This window comes from Aulostomus chinensis, chromosome 12, assembly GCF_037954235.1.
Source record: "Aulostomus chinensis isolate RoL2024-O1b breed Wild chromosome 12, RoL_Achi_v1.0, whole genome shotgun sequence".
NCBI lineage: Eukaryota > Metazoa > Chordata > Actinopteri > Syngnathiformes > Aulostomidae > Aulostomus > Aulostomus chinensis.
Window position 1 is genome coordinate 7,255,547 of NC_141331.1, and position 26,295 is coordinate 7,281,841.

General features: G+C 42.3%; 4 protein-coding genes across 19 annotated transcripts in view; 1 reads left to right on the plus strand and 3 right to left on the minus strand.

Moving 5' to 3' along the window:
• Positions 1–1,721: 1,721 nt before the first annotated feature.
• On the minus strand, positions 1,722–7,596 carry LOC147251882 (claudin-14-like). Of its 6 annotated transcripts, none has more exons than XM_086219840.1 (4): positions 7,365–7,596; positions 6,035–6,148; positions 3,319–3,589; positions 1,722–3,227 (listed from the first exon to the last, which is right to left on the minus strand). In XM_086219840.1, exons 3-4 carry the CDS (start codon positions 3,550–3,552, stop codon positions 2,721–2,723), a joined length of 741 nt encoding a protein of 246 aa, XP_086075966.1. In that variant the 5' UTR covers positions 3,553–3,589; positions 6,035–6,148; positions 7,365–7,596; the 3' UTR covers positions 1,722–2,720. The 6 variants fall into 6 exon arrangements, with proteins under 6 accessions (XP_086075966.1, XP_086075965.1, XP_086075964.1 ...); XM_086219839.1 differs by having other exon boundaries at positions 5,912–6,148; XM_086219838.1 differs by having other exon boundaries at positions 3,319–5,195; positions 7,365–7,594.
• On the plus strand, positions 6,751–11,779 carry LOC147251883 (F-box only protein 47-like). 3 transcript variants are annotated; one of them, XM_086219832.1, is made up of 11 exons: positions 6,754–7,033; positions 7,316–7,518; positions 8,151–8,312; positions 8,434–8,510; positions 9,121–9,195; positions 9,310–9,418; positions 9,568–9,741; positions 9,988–10,137; positions 10,444–10,586; positions 11,007–11,166; positions 11,252–11,779. In XM_086219832.1, the coding sequence occupies exons 2-11, from the start codon at positions 7,332–7,334 to the stop codon at positions 11,356–11,358; spliced, it is 1,344 nt and encodes a 447-aa protein (XP_086075958.1). In that variant the 5' UTR covers positions 6,754–7,033; positions 7,316–7,331; the 3' UTR covers positions 11,359–11,779. The 3 variants fall into 3 exon arrangements, with proteins under 3 accessions (XP_086075959.1, XP_086075960.1, XP_086075958.1); XM_086219833.1 differs by lacking the exon at positions 11,252–11,779 and having other exon boundaries at positions 6,751–7,033; positions 10,444–10,590; positions 10,983–11,167; XM_086219834.1 differs by lacking the exon at positions 11,252–11,779 and having other exon boundaries at positions 6,752–7,033; positions 10,444–10,590; positions 11,007–11,167.
• LOC147251884 (ADP-ribosylation factor-like protein 6) lies at positions 11,778–16,361 on the minus strand. Of its 6 annotated transcripts, XM_086219843.1 has the most exons (9): positions 16,026–16,354; positions 15,809–15,859; positions 15,654–15,715; positions 15,468–15,536; positions 15,287–15,381; positions 13,895–14,024; positions 13,422–13,477; positions 13,317–13,329; positions 11,778–12,298 (listed from the first exon to the last, which is right to left on the minus strand). In XM_086219843.1, the coding sequence occupies exons 1-9, from the start codon at positions 16,146–16,148 to the stop codon at positions 12,268–12,270; spliced, it is 630 nt and encodes a 209-aa protein (XP_086075969.1). In that variant the 5' UTR covers positions 16,149–16,354; the 3' UTR covers positions 11,778–12,267. The 6 variants fall into 6 exon arrangements, with proteins under 6 accessions (XP_086075969.1, XP_086075968.1, XP_086075971.1 ...); XM_086219842.1 differs by having other exon boundaries at positions 13,317–13,477; positions 16,026–16,356; XM_086219845.1 differs by lacking the exon at positions 13,317–13,329 and having other exon boundaries at positions 13,413–13,477; positions 16,026–16,355.
• Positions 16,362–19,776: 3,415 nt separating this feature from the next.
• Positions 19,777–26,295, minus strand: part of epha6 (eph receptor A6) — a 169,964-nt gene continuing 163,445 nt past the window's right edge. For 2 of the 4 annotated variants that reach the window (XM_086219849.1, XM_086219848.1), the window contains exons 15-17: positions 24,500–24,693; positions 23,845–23,994; positions 19,777–22,212 (exon numbers count right to left, since the gene is read on the minus strand). In XM_086219849.1, coding sequence (XP_086075975.1) covers positions 22,098–22,212; positions 23,845–23,994; positions 24,500–24,693 — 459 coding nt within the window. In that variant the 3' untranslated portion in view covers positions 19,777–22,097. The remainder of the gene's footprint in view (positions 22,213–23,844; positions 23,995–24,499; positions 24,694–26,295) is intronic. The other 2 variants (XM_086219847.1, XM_086219851.1) reach the window with 1 other exon arrangement.

The window sequence follows — 26,295 nt, forward strand, 5'->3', positions numbered from 1 at the left end:
CGCCTGTAAACTCTGCTCTAACGGTGGTGATGGTGACGACTCCAGGCTTGCAGTTTACGGCCCGCTTGAGTTCTACAGCAAATTGTGAAGCATTTTTGGTTCAAGATGATAAAGTCACTAATAACTTAGATAATCAAAACTGCCATGTCTTTTTTTTTTTTTTTTTTTTACAGAAATTACTAGCTGGTGCCACACATGGAAACCCTTTTATAGCCGGATTTACAGGACAGTATGAGTACAGTGGTTCACTCCTATGAGAAGGTCCACATTTACTTTTGTACTTCTAGGTTGACGGTAGTCGAGCAGCCCTGTCGCTGTCCCTGGTGCTGAAATCTACTAACAACCATTGCTCTTACCACGTCATTCATATACATCCTCCTCATTTTGTTATGACAAACACAACTTGCCAGTTTACCTTGAATTTTGTGGCATTTCAACTATCTTCCTACAGCAACTTTACTTTGATCTGACATTTCTGTACTTTTCTTTTTAGAAAATGCATGCAAGCATGTTTAAGTTTAACAGCTTCCAAAAAATAAAAAAGGATAACAATGTCATCGAAAATGACGCGGAAGTTCCTCATCTTAAGCAGCACACAGCAATGTCCTGTGCAATAAATGAAGACGTTGACAGCTGGAAAATAGGATCGGTGACTTGATTTGTGACAGGTCTCATTATTTAGTGCCCATGTGGCTGACAGGCTGGCAGATGCAGGGTGGCTCTAATTGGAAGGCTTCCTTACAAATAAACCACAAACACAACTGCGCTGGTACTTCCTGGATGAGGAGGGGAGGAGGGGGAGGCCTCACACGAATGACAATGTCGTAATCAGCATTCACAAAGAAAAGTAATTTTACTTTCACACATATGAGATAATGATGTAGACTGCAAGTGCCACTTAGGAAAAGCGCGAGCAGTTCAACCACTTTAAGGGCCCATCAACTGGATGTTATTGGTCACATCAGTTTTATTTATGTGGTTCCAAATCACAACAGGAGTCACCTCAGGGCACGTTGGATACAGACATGCAGCATCTGTCAGACTTTGTGGTCTGGATGAATCCTGAACTTGGGAGGGTCAGACTGTCCAAAAGAAGTTTGTTGCTGCCACAAAGTTGCTTACTCAAAATGTACTAAAATCTCCGTGGAGGGTTTCGGATCTTTTCTCAAAAGAGTTCTGCTGACTTCTCAAGTGTTTCCGCACAGAGGCCTTTTCCCTACGACGTGCGAAACTATCAGCAGATCATTGCCTTTGAAAAATAATCAGTATCAATCCAATGGCTGTTCGTCCAAGCTCAGTTTTGTGTGTGTATATATATATATATATATATATATATATATATATAACAGTTGAACCTCTTCGTTGCATATACATATATATAGTGTATTTTATATACTATATATATATATATTGTGTATAGTTGAGAATCAATATTTACACAAAAACGCCATAAATTACTTTCCAATTTATGTACTTTTACAATATGTTTACAAATCTGACTATAATTTGACTGGCCACCTGTCCAGGGTGAACCCCGCCCCTCGCTTGAAAGCCGCTGGGATAGGCGCCACCCCCCCCACGACCCTCAACAGGATAAGAAAGGAAGAAAATGGATGGATGGATGGAATATCGGCAGTTAAATATTGACTTCAAGCCAAGATCACTTATAAAATAACAGACAAAAATATTGTGTATTCTGACCTTTCATGTTTTGACTCGTCACAGTCGAGGTGGATTAATTCTGCCAATACCGTTGCTTCATTCTGAATTATCAGGAGCAAAAATCTACTGAGCTGGTAACTCCTCTTCTCATGTGTGGTCACCCTTGCACCCACCAGGCCTGCAGTCGTGTGGATGCTCTCACTGCTCTGGAATGTTCTGTGGAAGCACAGCTGGACCAGGATGATCCCAGGCCGCCGAGAGCACATGGAATACACCACACACCTTTCATCCTACATGGAAAGGAGTGATAAATGAGTATTTCTTTTTTTCTTTCATGTGGGCAAAGGAGAAGGTAAAAAAAGAATGAACTTTTTTTGTTTTTAAGTTTGAGAAACATACTTTATTTAGTACAGAAATTATTCAAAGTTGCCTCAAATGTTGTATTTGAAATAAGCAATTTATCTATGATGGATCATGAAGAGTTAATGATAATGTGTAGTAACACAACGTGACTGGACTGCTGGCTGCGGATTAATAGGAATTGCTACAGCAGAGACTTCGGAATCAGACCCAGGTGTTGTCTTTTTGACTATTTGCTGTGATATGTCACCACCTGCTGGTAGTACAGACACATAGCAGTCAACAGGTTGGAGGTTTGTTTCCCCCCCCCCCACGCTTGATTCCAACAGTCTTTGCACACTGAGCTTGGCACATTAAAGCCCTGGGAATTTTAGACAAGGTCCTGTTTTCCTGTTTATAATCTCTATGTAAGATTTTATATTATTCTCTTAGCAGGTAGGAAAATCCTCTTCTTTGTTATATGCAGAGTTCCAAATGTTAGCGGTTTAGAGTGCGACAGCATCAGACCACACTGCAACATCTTATGTAAGTCAAATGTTGTTACGCTCCTGGATTCAGCCTTCAACCGCCCAGTATCAGATAACAAAACCCACATTTCCAGAGGTGAGAGGGTCCTCTTCTCCCCAGGGCTTGATCAGGTTAAAGAGGTAAATCAGGCTGCAGTGAACAGCAGATATGGGTGTGTACCTTTCCCAGTCTTAAACATAGTTGTTAAGCCTATAACCACTTTGAGAATTGGGGCAAAGTGGGGGAGCATGATTGTCCTTCAGTGCCTCGGGGGGCTTATAGGGGGGAGCAGGGGGATAAATGTGGTTGAAGGCAGGGGGAGGTGATAACGGTGGACCTGTTGGCCTACGGACAAAGTTCTGCGACGTCTCCGGTCTGCTGCTCCAGCACAGCACCAGTCCTCCGGACAGACTGAGGAAGGCGGCAGCATAACCGAGATACACGGCCAGGCCAATCTCATACTTCATCTCACCGGGAATGGAGAAGTCGTAGAAATCAACGGTGACATCGTTGGTGGTCCAGGACACGGTGACCAAGCATAATAAGCCAGCACAGACAAAACAAATCCCGCCACTCAGCACCAGGGGAGACTTGAGCGACGAGCCGTGGGCGAAGCGGGTGCACTTCATTCCCATCACAGAAACCCCAGCTGCCAGGATTGAGGTGACACAGGAGAGGACCATGAGGGCCCGCGCAACCTAACAAGGAATCACAAAAGATTCTAGTGTCATTAAACATGATAATACATTCCTTTGAAAATAAGCTTCGACAAAATGATGCGTGTTTTACCTGCAGGTCACGCGGCAGTGCCAGTAAGGACTTGTACACCTCACACTGGTAGATGCCGGTGCTGTGCCACACACAATCCATCCACAGGCCTTTCATGTAGGCCGTGGCTGAAATGCCGTTCGAGCCGCCGAAGGTTGCGTTACGCCAGTGAGGAAGCACAGTTGAAACAACACTTCCTACAAACCCCAGCAAGCCCAAGAAGAAGCCCAGGAGCTGAACTGCCATGCTGGCCATGACTGGCTCAGTAGCTGAGCGCGGACAGATGCCCCAACTGCAAAGTTACACAAATTGAATTAGTTGAAGAGCAAAGAAGCACGACGGAAGACAATTAAGTGTGTATCTCACTGATGTCGGACGTAGCTGAGCCCTGAAGTTTTCCGTCACCCGACTTTCGTCTTTAAACTCTGACTCTGGTACCACTACTACTTTCGCAGATTCATCTCAGACCCCTAGACCCTTTGACCCCGGACTTCAAACTTGGTATTCCATACACTGAGATTTACTGCATTTATTCATCCCTCTGTCAAACGGGTCGCTGGCATCATTCAATCACACCACTTATTCGTGTTTACCATCCCCCAGTGACTCAGTGACAGACTGAGTGAGTGGCCTCAACTCTTGATCTCCTGGCCCTATCCTTGACTTTAGTGGCACTGCGGCAAAAAAAGGAAAAAAAAAAAAAGAAAAAAGGATGAACTTTCATTTAAAAAAAATAAATACAAAAATCTGCAGTTCCCCCAGGCTGAAGATGTGTCTGGATTCTTCCTGTTAACTGCGTGGTCCCCAGTAGTACCGTAATCCCACTGAGCTCCCATCTAGCCAGTCTTGTGAGTCATTCCTCCAGTGTGGGTGAAGCGCAGGGGGAAACCTACGTGGAGACGTTCAGTATTCCGACATCAGTCTCTGCTGAGTGGCAGGTGTCTGCATCTGTAACTAATGAGAGCGGTGTTCGGCTTCACCTGTTCAAAGCCCTCCTCTAGAGAACGAGCCGCAGAAGTCTATTCCCACAGCCCCTCAGGAAAAGGAAATTAAAGATTTACAGAAACCACCCGAGCTGAAAGTACTGTTATAAACTAACTTTGAAAATGTTTGCGGCTCTGCGCTGAATGACAGCACTTCAAATATTATATTTGGTTGATTTAATCTCTCACATTAACTCATTTTGCACTTGGTTTTACATTCAAATATAAAAATGCCGTAACAATCTTGGAAGGTCAAAGCCACAACATAGGACCCTTCGCTCAGAGGAACAGGAGTTCGGCATTCACGTGTCTTCACTTCCCTTTCCTTCTCAATATTTTGAACAAAATGTTCAAGGTGAAAAGATCTTGACTTGGAAAGCAATGACGCCTTAGCGGAAAAATAACAGGCTATCACAGGACATATGTTCCACTGAGGATTTATACTACATCTTATTGTAGCTGCAAGAGAAAAACACAAGAAAAGCAGCTGTTAGTTAGCGTTATTGTTCAGGCTTCCTCTGAGAGCACAGGCAGATTATTGTTCAGCGTTGGACGTGGCAGTGCTGTGGCCTCTTAAAACACTAGAAATACAAGGCTCATTGTGCTAACTTCATGATTGACTACAATGAAGGCATGACACGCAGGAAATCAGAACAAGGGGATGTTTGTGCCCCCAAATTTGCAAACCTAACAACAACGCCAGGCTGTAACATATATATCCTTTTTTTTCTCGGATGCAACACACACAGTTAGTCAGAACTCCACTCACCAACCAGGTAAACACCAGGATTAGAAAGCCATGTTCAGAGGTGCCCAGATGGTGCATGCACCCTGAGAAGCAGAGACGTATTTAGCAAAGTTCCGGATAAATAAGGCCATCGCCACTGATCAGCTCCTTCTGTCTCTTCTTCTGCCCTAAATGACAAACAGGTTTGTCAAATATACGACCGGCCAGTGTCGGAAATCGTCGTCGTCATCATCATCATCATCATTATCCCTGTCGGCATCAGCGACATCGTGTCAGTGTTGATGCGAGACGGTCCTGCCGGGGCTTGTTGCTCCACACAAACTGGTCCGATGTCAACAGTGGACCCGGAGGCAGAGCACCGTGGCCCAGCAGAGACAGACAGAGGAGACATTGTCCTCATTGGCTGTGTTGCATTTGTCTATGTACCTTCATGTCTGCTGAGTCCACTAACCCAGTATTGTGGAGGGAACATGCACATAAACATTATGGACAAAAGCAAATATGACAGCTTCGTATTCAATCAATGTGTGACATATCTATATCTTTTTTTTCTTCACAAAGAAATACAAAAAGGAAGTTTTTGATAAATAGTTATCAGTTATGTGGTTATAATATCGAAGTGGGCAAAGCTACGTTTTAGTCCTCTATGTTCAGAGAATGACATTTTATGACTACAATTCAGGCTAGGAAGGCTGCCACATCACTACAAAAAATATAAAGAAGCCAAGAGTCTCATATCACAAGGTGCACATGCTGCCCAGCTCTCATAAACATTATCTGCATTTAGAATATGAAAGCAATTCTAGACAAAATTAACACTTCCAGAATTAAGCCGGTATGTTGACACCATCTGTGTAGGAGTGTGATTCTGCGTGCTACATACTGTGACTCAAGCCCCGTCAGGTAATTGAAAACGGCTGTTTTTAGCTCTGGACTCCTCTGAGGACCGCGGTCTTCCCCGGCAGGTCTTCCCTCTCTCTCCCACTGTGGCCCAAGTGTAACCTACCGTGACGACCTGCTGGTAAACGAGAGCTTTTATTCCGGCCCATGGTTACTTCTTGAAGTCCTCAGTTCTCCGTATGAGCACCATAGTGGAGGGATGATCCTCTCCAAGGTCTGCCTGTGGGAGACGCCATTTGAATCTCCAACACTTAATAGTCTTAGTTGAACGGAATAATCCTGTGATTAACAGCTGAGCATAGCTGGTCTGCAGTGGAGGATAACACTGTTGGGATGGTGTATGTTGTGCATTTTTGGGTGTTTTTTGTTTTTGTCCATAAGAAAATGTATTCTGTTTTCTGCACAACACATATCTTCTCAACAATTTTCACATGCTTAATAAACAACTTTCTCAATATAAGACACAGACCAACAAAGCCTGTACGCCCAAATGTTGGTCATTCTGGCTGATTAGGCTTCGGCTCTTTGAGATTGAGGTCAAGTGGAGCCATAAGTCATTCCAGGTTTCCAGAAACACCATTAACTTAAGATGAACAATTCAAAAGCCTCCAATCGTGAAATAAACCTGGAGGGAAAGTTTCAATTAAACACGCAAATAATATGTTCGTCACAAATAACTTACATATCACTGGTGGCATGGCTAAATGATACACTGATATTTTATCACATTCTCCATATGGCCTGGTGCAAGACGCTCGTCCTCAGCATTCAATTCATGCATCATGGCCTTCATCCTATTTCGACTAGTGTGGTTTTTTTTTCCTTTTCCCCACAATCATTAATTATTACAGGATAGTTTTCCTTTCCTGTTCCTTTCCACTTTTGCCTTTGGGCCATCGTTTATTTGTTTTTCGAGTCAACTTGAATTTTTATTTATTTATTTTTTTTTATTGATATGGCTGCACACTTGATTATGCAAAGAGGATAAAGCCTGAACTCGATCAGGAAATAACTTTGGCGCCATTGTTGACTCCATTAATTAAACTAAGGCTATAGTGGGGGAAAGTTTAACCTCCACAAACATACCAACAAGTACGCAATATCGGTAAGATTCTCCTTTGTTGTAAAATCAAGACTGTATTCTTTTTCTTCTTTTTTTTAACCTGCATACATTTGCGACCAACACTTAGTTGAACCAAAACGTTTAGAAAAAAAAAAAAAGTTTGCTAATCTTACTCCTAGCTAATTAGCAATGTTGGCTAAATTAGCTAACACAGCGAGTGGTAGGCTGCATTTAAAAGAAAGAATGGCCGCCGTCACTTCGACAATATCTTGGTTAGACTTGAATTTTACTGGGCATTAAGAGTTTTGCGCTTTCTGTTTTCAGTACGATAGGGAAGGTAATGGCGAGGACAAACATTCATAAATTTACTCACACGCACAAGACAGAGCGGCGCAAGCGGGCTTACGGTCGCCAGCGCCCGGCTACAACCATGACGACGACCCGCAGCCAGCGGAAGAACAGCGGCGGTAACTTCCTACAGAGACTCCCGTCAGAGGTGCTTCACATGATCCTGGACAAAATGTCTGGTAGGTGTAGCTGGAAGGGTTGTTTTTTGTTTTTGTTTTGTTTTTACAAGAAAGTCGCCTTTAAAATGTGGATCATTCAACACATTAATCTCTTGTAGTATTTAATTTGAACTCCTAAACTGTGACGTAATGTTAGCTGCACAGTTTACGCAGTGAGCCGGACATTTACAGTAAATGCTTTAAAAGTCACAAAACACACAGTATAATTTAATAAACTAATAGCATAAACACCGTTTCTTAATAACATTTGTAGAACAAGTAAAATCACAGTAATGATGAAAAAATATTTAAATTTTGGCAGCAAATGATGAATTAGAAGACATTTCCTAACTTTAACGACTTAATGAGTTTCTATGTGGAAAATCTTGCGCAGATATTGATTTTTTCTGCCTCAGCAGATACACAATGCCCACATCATATTTCTTTAATGATTTGCATGAATTAAACCAAAAGTAAACTCCGTCTCTGCACTTGCCACTACTTTTGGCATCTCTTGCAGTAGTTCTGTTCTTTCCAGCTACATTGAGATATTCAACGTTTGAGATATTTTACATTATTTAAGATACTGTATTTGGAATATTTCTGCTTTAACGCGTCAATTGACAGACCTTCTTTGTCTGTGCATTTGACAGTGCCAGAGATCAGTGTGCTCAGTATGGTGTCCAAAGAAATCACTTCCTCTGTTGTGAAATATATCGACACCAATGCTTGGAAGAATAAAATGATCAATCAAAGCTTCCACCACTCCTCCCCCAGTAGACAGCGATCAATTATTGAGCACTACAGAGACCTGGGTAAGCTGGTTTTTACACAGTCAGCTTTGACATACTTTTTAAATACATTTGGCTTGGCATCACACAGTATTATGTGGCATACTAGTATGTCAGCTGAAGAGAGATGTTTTGTGTTTGTCAGGTTTGTTGTTCAAGAGATGCACTTTGTTGCAGCCAACGAAGGAGAGATTGAAGTTTACCGTTCACAGGTTTTTACAGGTAAGAGAAGTGAAAGTGTAGGAACGACGGAGCGGTGGCACCAACCACACATGGGGACTCCAGTCACAGGTTTCATACACACGGGACATGAGACCTGACTTTGACTCATCCGAAAAAGATTCAAACTCTGTTAAGGAAACGTGAACGAAATCTTGATTCGTTGTTTGTTTATTGTTTATTTGACAGGCACAATGCACAATAAATATACTGCATCAGAAATTGCTCAAAGCTAATTTGTCTCTGTAGTCGTTTGGAACATGACATAATAATAATAGCATAACTGGGTAAGAGGCTGAATGAATAGATTTGGGAAAAAGCAAGAGACTCGACTTTGACCTGTGACCCGTGACCCAGAGACTTGAGGCTTGACCCGGACTTCAAGGAAAAGAGCACCTCTGTTGTTATCACAGCAGGCTGGATTTAGCAAATTAAAGAGCTAATTGTATTAATTATACTTTTTTTTTTAAGAAAGTTTAACACAGTGTTATGTTTGAATTGTCACGATTGCACAAGTGTGCATTGTAATGTTGTTGAACCAATGTATCATTCAGTCTTAATGTCAGTAGATCATCATTTATGGATTTAAAACGCACCAATTACCTCATTTCAGGTTCCTTGCTTCACATTGGAGTGGTGCCTAGCACCAGACTGCTTTGGCTTCTCCAGCTATGGAGCTTTTCTACAGGTAAATGCCTTTGTGTCAAGCCAGATTTTGCACATTATGATTGAATATGATCAGAAATGTTTTCGTCCTGTCAGAGACACAAATAAACCAACTCCTCTGTTGATATCCTGGCAGACGCTAGTGGCTGGGTGGGATGAACTTGAATGCCAGAGAGTTTTCACCTTCGTGTGTGACATCACAAACCTGCTGCATAAGATGGAGTCAGTCGTCACTGTGACACCAGGTCTTTGTTTTGGAGCCTTACCTGACTGGTTACAGGCAATTACTGCATCTGTCACTCCTGTAACGGTGGCAAAAGTAGAATTTTGTTCCTTTAAAATGCCTAAACATGTTAATGTTCTTGTTTCCTTTTTTTCCCCTGGCTTTTCTCAGGGGTGAGGTGGTACCAGGAGGTGCAGGTCCGTCATTTCTGCCGTCAGGTTCTGCTGGACCCGTGGCCGAACCAAATAGAGTGTCAGTTTTGGCTACAGCAACTTCTGAGGCCGTGGGCGTTGGTCAGACAGGCACACTTGCTGTTCATCCTGTACGGACCGCTGCAGCCTGAGGGTAAGACGACTCCCGTTGTTAACCAAACAATCACTTATCAGGATTTTTGATTGACACTTAACACTGATAATTTGTCTCTGATTTTACACTGTATTTGCGTATGGATTGGGAAGTTAGCTTAACAATGATCAAGCTAAATGAATTTCCCTTAACTGCCTCATAAAACGCTGACAGCGAAAACTTTGGAAAATGTACCAACGTTTTGAGCTAGTGAACAGCATGTGAGCAGTGCTCTCTCCCCTGAAGGCACCATCAGCTGGCAGGGTCCGGTGCAGAGGGGCCTGCCTCACAATGCCCTCTGGGAGCTGGCCAGGGCCATCCTTACACTCTTCAGCACTCAAGAGGTTAAAGGCTGGAACACAGACTCGGGACTGGCCATCTTGGAGGAGCTCTTTGGTATCATACACTCTTTTTACATCCCAGACCTCCGGTAGACTCGTACAGGTTTCAGATCCTTAGGCAGGCGATTAGACACAAGAGAACCAGGATGCAGGCTCCTCTGGGACAAAGATTTATTTTGATATTCAGAATTAAACGGTAGAAAGTAATATTCCTTTATCTAAAGGTGGTATGGATTACAAATATATGGTTGACAAGTAGAACAAAGAATATAGAATGATTATCTACAGTGCCGTAAGATATTTATTCCCAAATTTGAACTGATGTGAAAACTAAGATTGCCGATCTCCTCCTTTTCCTCAGTCCTCCCTCAGCCATGGCACTTGGAGAGCATCGCTCGCCTCTTGGTTCTGTGTGGCAGCAAGTTCTGCTACACCTTTCTGGCCAGAAAGATCCTCAGTGGGCAGCTCCTTGAGACGTTAAGACTCATCGTCTACATTATACTGGTGGGTATTATAGTTCTTTAATATTTCACATACGCAGAAATAACTCCAGGCAGATAAAAATAATGAGTCGTCTCCTGCTGCTTTAGCTTGAAAATTGATTCCTTTAAGCATGTTGGCTCATTCCTGGTCAGTGCCCCCACCGGAAAAAGCAGCAGGAGCTGTTCCCTGCATGAAACACAGCAACAGCTGTTACTTTCCTTGTTTTCTTTTTAGATATTTGGAGGAAACACTGAGCGTATTTAGCTCATTTTGTAATGGCTGCTGTTTTCCCACTCAGCCACATTTTAGTGTACGCTGGTGGCAGGAGAGTAGAAGTCATCCATGTTTTAATTAAGGAAAACTGGCATTTTGATCAAAGCCCCTCACAGCGACTGCAGCCTATTTTTTTTTTTGTAGTTTTCTGTACTGCTACATCCCTAGGTGTGTGAGATGGACGGCTATCAAATGAACTGGGCACTGAAGTTGGTGCAGCAGCTCTGTCGGCTCTTCAGCACGCCACCTGAGAAGTTCGGCTTCGTCCAACATCTGGAGAATGCCTTTTCAGAGGTCGCCAGGGAGTTCTTTCAGTTCTCTGTCACAGGTACATTGAAAATAGAGCCCCTCCCGCCAAATAGAGCCCCTCTCTCCATAAAAAAATGTCACGAATGCCGCTGTGTGTTCTCAAGGAAATAACCGTGAAGAAATTTTCCACACGGTCTGCTTCCTCCTGGACTCCAGTGCTCGCTTCCATACAAGAGTCCTCTACAAGCTGATGAAACAGGATGCAAACTGACCCCAGACGGTGATGAGATGTTGGGGGAGAGGAACCGTCAATAATGAAGGAGTCAGCTGGAGGAGGGAAGGACGCTGACTGACTGAACTGAAGTTTGCCTCAGAGGTTCATGTTCAGGTTCTTGGGAGTTCATGACGTGTTGAGAATAGCAATGTGGGTCAAAATGGAGCTTTTCATTCGTGTTAAACAATTTTGAACATAGTTTTTTTGTTGTTGTATTTAATAGTTTTAATTATTTATTCATAAAGAGGAACAATGTCAGTGTTGTTTATTCACATTGAACCCATGTAAATATAGTTGTCATACAATGATTGTCTTACTTATTAAATATGTTTTTGTTTTTTGTATTTAAGGTAATCCTTTTTTTTCAAGTTTACAGATGAATTTCCAACAGATCTCTTTAATAAAACGGCACACACTTAATAAACAAGTGTTTATTATCCTTCATTCAGGACTGACAGCACCCCCACCGGAAAAACAGGGTGGAATAAATAAATATATCAAGTTTAATAGCTTACAAATAGAAACAGCATGAAGAAATGCAAGTGTTAGTATAATTTCATACAGAACAGTATTACGTTTATTTTCTATTTACAGTGTGTTATTTAGACTGGGGAACCCAAAGTCTCCAAGGGTGGAAATTTTTTAATCTCATTTGCAAATAAGCAGAAGATCTTTCAGGATTTCGGGGGCACGTCAGCATCCACAGGTTTGTTTACGGAGGGAACGGTTCCTGGGAGCATTCAATCAAGATCAGTCAATTACAAGCTGTGCTTCTTCTTCTTCTTCTTTTTTACTTTTAAAAGAAAAAGTATGTGTGAATTGCGGCGTGCACGGAATGTACTAGGCTATGTGATAAGGCCTACAACATCAAAGGTGGTGATCCATCTGTCGGCGGTCACAGGCGATTCACTCGCTCACGTCACTGTTCTGATGTGATCTGGGAGGAGGAAGCAAACAGAACCGTATACGTCATGTCAGGGTTCTACTTTGTCTCCCAGGAATCAACAGTTTAAAGGGTTTAAACAAGGAGCAACAGCTATGACAGAATACGTTGATTTTTCATTAAAGTCAAAGAGCGTTTTGGCAAACTACAGGTTTTCGGTGGGTTCCGTGGTATTTACGCACCACGTAGCGATCAAACTGGAGGAAGGGACGATGGAAAAACCTACAGCACATAAAACACAACTCTAGTTTGGATGGAATTTGCAGGTGACACAACTGAACCGGTAAAAATGTTTGACGTCGTCATAAAATCTCGTATGTAGCGAGTTGTGTACCATATCGTCATTTTAAAGTTGTCACACTATTAGCTGGTTTTAATGTAATAACTGGAGCTGGTAATGAAATAATGTAAATAAGTCACTTTATGTAGGTTTTGCTTTTAAAAAAAAAAAAAAATTTGTAGTGTCACTGTGGTCCTTGATGGTTGGACTTGTGTCTAGCTATAAACTGTGGTACTTTTTTGCATAAAGTATATCACTGCAATATTGGCTTCAGTTATTATCGCTCATGTTTGATTAACAATCCAGCCAACGCAAATAATTACGGAAAAACCTGACGTCTATGTTAAGTGGCAGTTATTCCATTATCAGCTGTGGCGGGCTAATTCCGCCTCTTTCTGAACCTGTAGCTCTTAAAACTTGTTCGTCAAATTAATGTTTTTTACATTTGAAAAGTGACACCAAGCAGCGGCTGTGCCCCTCGTGTGCTTTCCATTTTTCAGGGTGCTGTTATCAACTGCAGCAAAACAAACGATGTGTGTGAAGGAGCTGCTCAAAGCTGGTAAATTAAAAGTAACGGAGGAGAAAGAGCTCCAGTAACACGTCGCACACTTCAGATGCTGCTGTAAGATATCTCCGGTGGAGGTGCTGGCTGCCTTTGCTAGGGGCAAAACAAGGAGGCACCACACAATCTACCAGCACGATCACTTCACATGTTGACAAAATGGTACTCACTGTGCAATTTGTTCTATGGGTGTGAAAAAAGACAGGATAAGACAGTTTTTACACAATTCTGAGTGCAAGGACATAGCCAGTACGACATGAAACCACCTAGATCACCTTGTAGCCAGTCCAACCCCTCCTGCAGGCCTTCTCCTGCTATAGCATTGCTGGCACTGAGAAATAAAGCACACGTTGAGTTAATCACCTTGTAGCACACACTCACTTTCTCATGACTTCTAGGATCCAAATCCATCCAGCTTGTAATCCATCTGCCCTCCATCTGTCTAACATGTAAACAAGGTGGAAAACACACGGATAAACTAAAGCCCGGCTTTTAAAGTAACTATGTTGCTGTCTAATCAAAGTTCTCCTCAGGAGGCAATCAGTTGTCATTCTACTGTAGCGTAACGATCACTTTGGATGGACTGGATGACGATAAGTGCACTGGAGTACGACACAAATTACAGCGTTTCATAGCGGTATAACTATTTCTGTTTTTGCTGATCACGGTGATTAAATAATACACGACGTGAGACAAATGTCGGAGCTGAAAGCGTTAGCTTTTATGAGAAACTTGAAGCAGATGTTACCAGATGTGCCAAGGCTTGTCCTTGATGTTCTCCAAAGACAACATCTGTGAGACCTTGACCGAAGACATGGCGTCCCGCAGATCCATCTTGTTAGCAAAGAACAATACTGGGAGCTTTTTGCCACGGATGTCTGGACAGTAAAACAGGAGGACCATTCAATAATTACTTTGAAGTTCATTCATTTAAGAGTTTTTAATTGTATAAATTACATGTATTATTTTCTGTTTAATTGTTTGTCCTACTGCTGTTGTGAAGACATTGGCCTAAACACAACATCTGAAGCTTTGACTAATAGGTGACTTTCTTACAAAATATTGTGGAATTTAAAAACTTTCAAAAAACAATTTCCATCCTAAAAGTCGAAGTGTTAGTTTTTTTTTACCATCCAAATGAATAAAGTAAAAAGTTCCAAAAACAAGCTAAAAGTTATTTTATAATCTGGCTCGACTTGGACCAGTGTTATTGGTATTTAACAGTGGTAAAATGGAATACTTTATTTAGAATTAAAAAAAGAAATATACAGAACATGTGGCATGATTAATGTTAAGACGAGAAGGTTTCTGACACCTCAGTGACATCTCTATTACTTCATTTTGAGGGAATGTCAACAAAAGACAGAAACTCTCTCATGCCCCCAGTTCAACGCGCCTGATATTAACACAACTAAAACACCACAAATACTAATACTGAAATGGATGCCGTTGTTACAGATTAGTTCATACTTGAGTTTATCCTGATGTGTGGTAAATTTAATGTGTCAATGCCTATTATTGTATTTTAAGGCCACATGGTGACGATAGACAGGCACGAGTCCTAAAACGTGGAAGAACGTTAGCATTGTTGAACATTTGGTTCCATTGTCTCAAAGTCTATATAATTTAAGAATGAACGTTAAGTTAAATGCCTAAAGCAAGGCCTGTAGTTCACAGTAATTTATGGCTTAACATTTTGTTGTACTGCATAAAATACAACAGCGAAACATGACAACAGAGACACGGAGTTGCGTCTGTGGTGTAGTGAGTTGATAGCATAACGTTAGCTTTGTAATGCTAATGACAGATATTACATTTCAGATGTCATCAAGGTGGAATTTATTTTGCTGAACATATCTTATAAATCTAATGATAGTTTGTTTATCACAGAGCTAATTTTCTGCAATAATCCAATGTAAAAATCCCATTTGCTGTTGATCGAGGGAACCAACGGAGATGCCGGCTTCCAGGTTGGCCAACAAAAACACAAAACCGCTGTGACACCATAGTACATTGGTGCAACACATAATTTAATTGCGTCTTGCAAATATTTGTATAAAGAATAAAGCAGTTATTTGACAGGAGAAACTACAAATGAGAATCTAAAACCAAGTGAAGAAGTTTTTCATGGATTTTTTACCTTCATGGTTGAGAAGAGAGTCAAGCTCCTCTTTAGCAACAACCATTCTCAGTTTGTCACTGCTGTCAATGACAAATATGATGGCGTGGCTCTCCCTAAGGGAAGGTCATGGAAGTTTTAATCATCATGCCCTACATTTAATTGTTTAGAAGGGTTTTTATTTGGGTGTGTTTGTGCATACTTGTAATAATGCTCCCATAGGTTTCTGTATCTGCTCTGCCCAGACATATCAAACACTGTGAAGGACAGGCTGCGTGCAGAGAGAGGGAGAGAAGGAGGGAGAACAGCTCAGGATGACACATACTGATGCCTTTTTTAATTTCACCTGCAGTCAGAAACAAAATCAAGCAGAAGCATGCGATTCTACCTTGAACTCTTGAACTTTTCAATGTTGAAGCCAATAGTTGGGACTATTTCTTGTGCCTGTGTCTGCATGCACCCAATCACACACAAAAAAGACAAGTAATGGCAAAAGTATGTCAACATGGGAATAGTGTAAGGAAAGTATGATATGGGCTTTACCTGACTAACATGTTTCCACTCCTCTGATAATGGGCCTAAAAGATTCGAATGCTGAAAACAAGCAATCAGTGAATGATTGCGGTGAAATCAAGGAGATTTAGAAACGCCTTCATGTCACGACACAAGAAAACACCTGTTTATCTTATGAAAACTTCATATAGGAGGGGAGTTCCACAACCATCTTTAGATCAGATCCTCCAGATCTCCTTGTACTTACATTCGCTGGCTTCAGCTGGTTGATGATGGTAGTTTTGCCGCTGTTGTCCAGCCCCAAACACAAAACGTTGACCTCTTTCTTCCTCAGGCCGAGCCAGCCCGACAGTTTATCCAGCAGCCCCATAAGACTTAATTAAATCTACACTATTCAAATATTCACCACATCACCCCATAGATGGTCTAATTACTGGAAATAAAAAATTATACTAGGCCTATATTTGAAAAACCTTATGAAAGCAAACAATAACAATCAACATAGCTGTGAACAGTGTGTTCCCAGTAATTGTTGTGAGGCTGAGATGCCTCCTGTGCATCCCAGCTTGAGGCAGGTAATCCTATTAGAGCGAATTAAGCTCGGTGAGCCACCTGGTGACCTAATCATGGAGTATGGAGCTTCCCAGACCCACCATCCTGATGCAATTGATTTATTACCATAATTCTTTGGACACATGTCACTTTTGGGGTAATTACAACACGTAGATTCGTTTCTTGGATGCTGACCCCAACTGCTGCTTCCCTGATGGTAACGGCTGACCCATAAATCTGCATTTTACTAAGTTAGTACGCAGCTTTTGTCCCCAATTCAGTATCCTCCCAAAACTGAGCTTAAGTCCTCTTTCTGTCCCTGAAAGTGGCTTAAAGCTACAGAAAGGAACACGAGGTCATAGGCTGCATCGTAGCCTACTCCGTTGTAGCCGTAAACAAAGTGTAAATGCAAATCGCTTTGACTGTCACACAACTTGACAAAAATGGCTTGTTTCATGAGAACTCTTTGATTAATTTAGTCCGATAACGTTTGGCATATCTATCAAATTATTTATCCACATTTAGGTGAGCAGCAGGCTAACAGGAAGTGGCAGTCTCAGCCAGCATGAGTCTGGTTCGCATGTTCAGGATGCATCCTTTCAGCAGTCTCAGTGTCGCCCCGGACACAGATGTGCAAGTACATTTAATGAGCATTGTATAATATAAAACACTGAAGTCAGGCAAAGGGTTGAATGAAGAGGAGGTTGATACAGAGCAGCTGTTCCCAAACTTTGTTGGCCGTGCACCCCCTACTATATCCTGACCCCCAATGTCCCACACCCTTGGGGGAAAAAACATAACAATGCCGCCTACAGTGCGTGTTTCATAACTTCTTCTACACTTCCTCTTAAGATGAGGTGCATTTTGAATGGCCTGCATTTATTTATTGAGAAATATGTCAGCTTTTGATTTCAAATTTTACAAAGGAAATATTTATTTACTCGTCTTCACTGTGTGGGAAAATCCCACTTAAAAAAACACTCCGAACCTCCATCGCATTGTTTGAGCTCGCGCACCCCCTAGTGGCAGCTGGAGCGCCACCATACTTTGGGAAATTCTGGTATAGAGAGTAAGGAAACATGATGCACTGTAGCTTTAAGCCCCACCCACGTACACGCCATCATCATCTTCAACAACCACATTCAGGCAGTCTTTTTGATTTTCAGGCTAGGAATTCAACCCTCTGTAAGTTTTGCTTTAAATATCTTAGAAATAATAAAATACTCAAAGTGAAATGAAGCAAAGGTCAGGGGATGAAACTCCTAACACGTTGTCAGGTCTGGAATCGGAATCCTAACGAAGAATGTGTGTGGGACTGAGGCAATATTCCACTTCCTACCTTAAGGTTTAAATTTGCTCAATAAATGTGTGGATTTCCTCACGTGGCAACCTTGGAGGTGGTCAGTGTGGTCCAACAGCTCCATCTTTTGGTTCTTACTCATACGTACAATCTTATGAAAGCTGCCAGGTTGAAACCAGGGATCATTTACGTTGTATTTTTGTCAAGTTTGGTGGTGTGGGGGGACCCAATTGCAGGGAATGGCGGAGACCTTCAGGTCTTTAATGATCAAAATAAACTAAAACGGGGCAGGTATGGTGAGAGCCACAGGCGGAAGGGGGACAAGAGGAGAGGCAAGAACCGACTCCAACTATAAAATACAAACTCAACTAACAACACAACAAGAAACAGGTGGGAGACCACGAGGGCCGGGAAGGAGCTGAGAAACACAAGGAACGGGGCTGCGACCGACGAAGACTAACCGCCTGATGAGGCACAGGTGAGTGACTCAAAACAGGTGGGAAAAACAAAGACAGGAAGTGGAAAACAAATGAATTACAGCGATTACGACATAAGAAAGAGACACAAAAAGATGATCACAGCTACAGAAAATACAAAAATAAAGTTCTAATGTAAACCAGAAGAATCTAAAACTAAACGCCCACAACTAAAGTCAACACGGACCTGATGGGATCAGGACACATTATAATCATCATTAGTTTTGTTGCAGCTTCTTGAGCAGCCATTTGCATTCCTTCCCCTCACTGTAGCTCCGCCCATATTGCACTGCACCTTTAAGGCCAGAGTTCTGCGCCTGCAGCATCTGAAAGCTTGAGATTCCTTTAAAAAAAAAAAAAGAGTGTGTGTTTGAGAGTGTCTTGTTTGTCCCAGCGTGGAATATTAAACTTTAGTTTGTAATCTTGATGGATTTTGTGTTAATCTGTAATTTTGATGCCTTGATTTAGTTTTGGTGGTTTTGCTTTGTCACAGTTACACTGCAATAGTACCTTCGTGTAACTGGGACACGGGGAAGCTCCCCTGTGGAGCGGTCCCTCGAACCAGTAAAAGAATTCACGCTACAACAAACATGGTCACCATCTGCTGTTCTTCTGCTGTCAGAACGAAGACGTGTAGCGAATAACAAGAACAGAAACCCACAGAAACAAAATGAAGCTCAAGACCTCAATATTTAAACCGACACGTAGCTAGCCTGAAGGCTAACATCACGCTAGCTACAGAAAAACTAGCTACATAATTCCAAGAAGTAAACACAGAGGCGTCATTAGAGCGCACTCTAAATTACTGTAATTACGTCACGGTTGGGTCTATTGGGTCAACGGTTTCTGAGAGATGAGATGTTGCCTTTTACAGCCAATATGGTGTCATCACATTTGCCCTGTGTGGGGGGAAAAAACAACGCCTGTACATAGTTTCCATTTTATGGCCTGTTTTTGGACATTTAGAGACCAAGACTCACAAATTCTATTGTAAATAGGTTTATACTTTTCAGATTTAACATGCAAAATCTGTTATTCATGTTCAATTGCATAGTTTTTTCACACTAAAACTCTAAAAATAAATTTCCGTTTTTGTGTTCTTCTTCATTCTAAACTGTTATTACACCCTCTTAACATGCAAGGAATTGTAAATAACTGCCTGATAATAAAAGTTTCAAGGGTTCTGGGAAAATGGGCAAAAGCATTTACTCCCAGGACATCTTCTGACCCTTTCATGGTCCAAATAGGCTGAGGTGTTAAAGGGTTAATTAACAATGATTCTTAGAGAGTGTGACAAATCTACTTCTCAGATTTTCCCACTTCCCAGCACAATAAACACCTCAGATTGGGCCACTGAATTAGGGTTAATGGTTGTTCACTGAGGGCTGCGTGAGTTAAGGTAAGATTAGAGTCACATTCTAGTGAAGGGGTGAGCTCAGCAGGATCTGACTCTTAATGAAATTTTTTTTTTTTTTCTCTTCAACTGGAAAACCAAATCCAGTGGAGAAGCAAATGGGGAGTGCAATCTTATTGAGGTTCTAATTTTAGCTGCTAAATCAAGAGCCTTTCATAGCCTGAAGGAGGTAAGACAGTCTCTGCGTTGCCCCCCCCCCCCCCCACGCGTCCGAAGTTATAACACAAAATTGAAGGAGCAGTCAACCACCAGAACTTTTCAGCTTTATTTGCAAATAAATATTCGCTGTAACTGCCTCTTACAGTGTGCAAGATCTACAACATCTCTTTGTAAATTATAGAAAAATAAAATACAAGAATTATAAGTATACTTGTACTTTGTACAAAAGAATGTTCTAACATTGCGCAGCAGTAGAACATGCTAAATGAACAGCATCTGATATTCTCCATATACTGTAGAGGGGTGGTGATAGTGAGCGAATGTGTGGAAATATGTGCATGTACTGTGTATGGGTGCTTGCGTGCAACCTTCCTCCTCCTGATGGCCTGGATGCAAAACTACACTGTGACCGAAAGGTGCAGATCTCAACCCCCCACGGCCCAGTTAGTCCTGAAACCACAGCTGTAGAGGGCCGTGTGGTTCTCGAGAACATGGAAAACAACTTGATCTAATGTATAGGTCCTTAGATTCCACTTAAACTTGTGAACTACCCGAATGTGTTTCTGCATGGTTGTCAGACTAGATTGTAAGGCATTCTGTGTGTGTTTGTGTGTGTTTGTTTGTCACTGTTGATGTCAGAATGAAACATGATGCTGCTGTTCGTGTTCGCTCTCTAAAATTCTCTCTCCACCCGAAAACTCTTTCTCACGGAACCCCAGAGTGGTCAGAGAGAGCTAGAGAAAAGAAGTTTGTGGCTAAAAGATACACAGTAAATGAATCCAATGTTTTGTTAAATTTTTGACCACAACATATGACATGTTCCCACCATTACTAATGCCACTATTTAATCAAAATATGGTAACAGGTAACATCTTGCAGCCACAAACTATCTAAATTGTGGGGACAAGTTACAGCTTGTCGCCACAATTTACTCAAATCGTGGAATCAGGTGTGGAATCTCTACGGCCACCCCGGGGCTCCGCACCTCCCCGCTTCCCTTTAGCCGCTCCTCTCACGTTCATCCCCTCGGCCAGGTTCCATCCTCTGCTGCCTCACCTGTCTGCACCCTGCAGCATTCTCCTCTTTACACAATGAGGAAAATTCTCGATCTCAGTGGCAAAAGTCTAACGACATGACATCAACTCCCGCAGATCGCAGTTTCCATTTTTCGACTACGCTTATATACACTCGGCTCCTACGCTGCCACAAGTACCACAACCTCTATGTGATTAAACTTTAAACTAGAATGAACTCAATCTTACATCAGCTGAGCCGTCCACACCGCTGCCTGTGAACGTGGGTGCGCTGGCCAACAAACAATGAAAGAAAGAATGGTAGAAAAGTCCGAAGAACCATAGAAGTCCGTTTCCAATATCTCTGTGAACATTCATATGTTAAGACAGTGGCGACTGTGTACTGCCAGGCAACGTATAACATTCACATTCCAGATAATTGTAGCTGATTATGAGACTGTGAGTACACTGGTCCTTTAAAAACAGTCCGACTAGACTTGTATGGTTGTTCATCTGAAGGCAACAGATCCAGTTCTGCGAGCTTAGCATGTAGCAGTAAAGAAACTGGTGGATGGTGTGTGAGCTTCATAGGTCAATAACCATTGCACAATTCTCCATCTCTCTCTGAGATACTGAGGTGACTGCATAATACTGTATTGCTGATTTGACTTTAAAATGTTTTAAATAAATATGACATTTTAAATAAGATCCAGATTTACTAGGGCTTTCACAAACAGGACAGCACATATATAGATATTAGGTTATGATAATAATTACTGATTAATTGTCTATACACTTGAACATTCAAGAAATCTCCTTAACTTGCGTCTTTCTTCAAGTATCAGATTCTCTGGAGAGAGAGTGTCTCAAACAATGCAAATTATACCTTCATAATAAATTATTATCAAACTGCGAAATAAAAAAGTAGTGAGGACGTTTTTTTTTTGTTGTTGTTGTTGTTTTTTTTCTTAAGAGACAAAACCTGTCAATTGCACACCCATTAGCAGCTACATGAGCACATAACTTAGAGCAAGAAAATAAGAATTGAAAGATCCGGTAGATTACGTTTGCAAATCTACGTCTCTAGATATTTTTGCTCCACACACAAAGTACTGCTGCCGCAACAAGGCATTACATTCCCCTAAGTGAGGGCCTGGGCCAGTCTTTACAGTCTACCAGGTATACTGGGTAAGGGGTGTATAGTAGAAAAAGAGTCTAGTATAGATGAGCGAGCCCAGGGGGAGTCTGCTGTGAGTCTGACCGGTGACCTCGCTCAAACAGACTTGTCTGGCTCTTGGGGGGTCTTAACTCAGGCACAGGCTGTGGAGAGTCGCTCTCACAGGCTAGACTTGGATCCCGTCTGGTCCGTCAATCAGTCCGTCCCAGGTTATGCAAAAGGGCGTCCTCATACATGGAAGCCCTTCTCCTGTTCGTGCAGTAGCTGAAGGTGAAGGGTCTGTACGCTGCTGATGATCCGCCTCTGGTGGCCGATCAGCTCCACCCCAATACGCCTCACATCTCTAGGCCGAGAGGAGAAAAACACACACACACAAACACTATAATTAAACTTGTTCAGATCGACCTTAGATCTAGACTTTGAGGGTGTTTTCACATCTGTAGTTTGTTTGCTCTTGTCTGAATGAGTTGATGAGTGGGCAGACGGAGTGTTTCCCTCTTGGATCAGTATGGTCTCATAGCGGCAACATGTCAAGCCCGTTCATGGGCCACACATCACATGGGTTTTGCGGCAGATAACGGATGTCTTGTTCTCTTAATGAACCGGCAGCTCCAGGTAACTCCTCGGTTCATGTTGCTTTTAAACCACAGAGGAAGTTCCGGCGGTTAACAATTGTTACTGTTAGTACTACTACAGTACTACTTACAATTTACCTGTACTGAGAGCGTTAATTCGATATGAACAAGTATTAAACTTGACATTGATGCTGCTAGTGGTACTAGCATTATAATAATAATATGACAGTGACAATAAAGTGTAACTGCAGATTAATTACTCCTCATAGCTAGCTACCAGGCATGCTAGCTGCCCGCCGTATTTACAGCGCTGCTGACATTTGAGGCACGGCGCAGGATTTCAGGTGTGAAAAGGCCTTCATGAACCGCATTTACGCCCCAACATTATTCCAAGACCCATCATTCATTCAGGAAATGTTGATCTTTTCTTACACAAAAAAGACATTTTTAAACCTGCACTTTAGTCTTACAGAGAGGAAGCAAAGCCTAATGATTTGGAACTCCTCGCTCCTGACATCTGTTGTGTACCTCTTGTCGGGCAACCACCCAGGCTAGTAAAGAAGGGTACAAATACCTGCTGCTGTGTGTTGCGGGTGGGCACCCTTCTGAAAAGCAATTGTGTATCCTGAGGTGAGCTTTAAATCACTTTTACCCTTTTGGTTTCACAAAAATACTGCACTACTGGCCTGCCTTACTGGAAAAGATTAAAGCTGTCTCATCCTCATCACTTCCTGTCCTGAAGTTTAAATTGTGAGTTAAAGAATTATGTCAGAAAACATTTTGCGTGTATGGACATTTTTCAAATGAAGCCAATAGTATCCTACACTTCCCATAATGCAGTTTCCATCCATTCATCCATTTTCTATACTGCTTATCGGTTAAGGTTTGCGGGGTTGGGGGGGTGGAGTCTATCCCAGCTGACATTGGGGGAGAGGCGGGGTTCACCCTGGGTGGGTCGCCAGTCTGTCGCAGGGCCATCAGGAACCATTAGGGGCTCAGTGTCTTGCTCGAGGACAATTGGACATGGTCACCGGGGGAAGTGACGATCAAACCAGCGACCCTGTGGTTGCTAGACGGCCTCTCTACCTCCGAGCCATGCCGCTCCCCCCATAATGCAATTTTAGAGTGTTTTTCACTAGACTGTCCATCCCTGATACCCTCTTACAGCCCATCCATTAGTTTGAAGCACAGACTTCTTACTTCCTGTTTCAGTCTCAAGCTAAAACTGATCAGGGCATCAGGGGTTATCTTGTCAGACTCACTCTGGAGCCACACTAGACTTCCACAGGCTGAATTGCATTTTCTAATAAGAAGGAAACCTCAGGAGTAGGTGAGGTGCATTAGTGCTGATAACATTAAGTCCTGTTTGGTTTGTGTGCTGTTTTGGCTGCTCGACTCACTCAATACTCATCCTCGCCACAGAATCCAACGTGTTGTAGCCTGCTGCCATGAAGTTGCTCTTGTACTGACTCATTTTGATGGAGTCCAGCCAGTCGCCAATGGAGATGATCATTGGGTAGTCCATTTCTTCCCCGGGAGACTCTGGTGGACTGATCGATCAGAAACCCAGTTAAATTCAAAATCTGACTGGGAAAACTCAACAACCCCACACATGTAAATAAATCCCGCCTTCATCCGGCCATGTAGACCTCACACATGTCTGATGTTAATACAACATCCACATCATTTTAGATGTTGCTTATTTATTTGTAAATTATTCAGTGAACAGAAGGGCAAAGTCATTTTACATAGAAGCCAAAGATCTCAATTTTTGTGGGGTTTACATACTTCCATTGATATAGAAGCTGAAAAATAAGGTAAGAAATGAAGATTTTAGTGGACGTTGACAAGTTTGTCAAGATATTGACGCTATGTAGGTTTTTCAGAGCGTTGAAGGGCGAAAAGGGTTCATCTGGAGAAGTCCCCTTATCTTCACCTGGAGGATGTAAGAGCTGATAAAGGATGTTTGTGACTCTCAAGTCTGAATCAAGTGTCAGTACTCCTGGTCATAGTGCCTCTATGTTTAAAGTTTAAAGCAAATCCTGGATGCTTCACCTCTGAATGTCCTCTACCAGCGGTAGCAGGGTGCTCGGGTTCCGGATCAGTTTATCCAAAAAGGAGACGACATCTGTGAATTTGGGCCGGTGACTCCTCTCCTTCTGCCAGCAGTGCAGCATCAGTTGGTGCAGGGCCACAGGGCAGCCCATCGGCGCAGGTAGTCGGTAGCCTTCCTCGATAGACAGAATCACCTGGAACAACAGTCGGATGTAGAGGACGACGTCTAAATGTACGGCAGATTTATACACTTTGATCTGTTTTGATGGAAAGTTAGACAAGTGCACTGCATCTTAACCAGCTACATCCTGATTCAAATGCCTCTCAGTGAATGTAGCTGACCAAGACGAGATATACAGACTGGACAAACATCATAAATCCACTGAATAACAACAGATTGTTTGGTATTAAATGGATTTTCACTGGGCTTACTGCTGAAATGCTATCAAAACCCACAGTTTCCACCGTGTTTTCGATGAATCTCTCACTCTTAGACACATTTCTTTCTTCAGATTCTTCAGAATTGGAAGATAAATGATGAATCCATCTATTTACTGTTGAATGTGTTCTATCATTAATCATCTATTACCCAAATATCCATTCATCCATGAAGTAGGGCTGATGTTACTATTTCCTCCAGAAATCCGGGTTCACGCACACACACGCACACACCCACACACACGCACACACACACACTGATGAGATTAAAACAATAATTCACTGCATTTCCATTTAATTGTGAGTGAATTTTACATGAACTGTTGATACATCACAAAAAAAGGAAATGTGCATCAGGAGACTTTCCATCAACTGGTTAGGAGGGAATTTAATAGACCACATGATGCTGCCAGAAGATGGCAGCGTAGGCACTGTTACGTGTGGCAGTCACAACCAGAGAAGAAGAAGAAGAAGAAGATGAAGAAGAAGAAGAAGAAGAAGAACAGAAACAAAAAAATGGAGTGAGATCTTGAGGCGTGAGAAGTTGTAACAGCAGAGTCATGTTGTCTGCTGTCTGGGGACAAAGGCGAAGAAGAGCGTGAATATCTGCGAAAAACGTAGTGGTGGAAGAAGCTCATCAACCTTTTCTCATGTGATACTCAATAATGTGCATTAAGATGCATTGACGGAAATCCAACTAATGACACCTCAGGGTGTTTAGCAGCGCTGCTTTTCCAACTAGCCTGCAGCAACAGCCCTCTGTCAGTCCTTTCTAAACAGTTCTAACCAGTGAAGTGAATATAATCATGAAACAGCAGGGTTTTAAAAATAGACTTCCCACAATATCATTCTTGGAAGCTTTGATGCAACCAAGTAAAGCTGAACTGTAGGTGAACTGGCTAATCAGCTGACTTCTAAACAGTGGAATGAAGCTGCTTCTGGATCACACCTGTGAGGCAGGGGAGCAGGCATCTTTGTGCGCCATTTCAGGAGGTGGCTGACCAGGATGAGAATGCGTCAGGCTGGTTAAGGCTGGCCTTTTGCCTTGGAAAGCACTCTGAAGCAATTCCCAAACAACACAAATCCCCCACAAACCCTGCGATCTCAGTGAGTGTGTGTGTGTGTGTGCCTATATGGGGTTAAAGGGATTATTGTGGAGCTTGTGGTGAGAAGGATGGTTCTGCTTCTACCAATCCCTGACCGCAGTCCAGGGATCAGCAGATTGTTCAGCCACACTGAATCCACAGCTTTAAACTTCCCCCTCGACTGGATCAAAGTGCTCTGAACCTCTGACCTTTCACTGCTCTCTTCATCTCCCTCGCACTCATCATTTTCTATCCTCAAACAGTCTCTTAGAC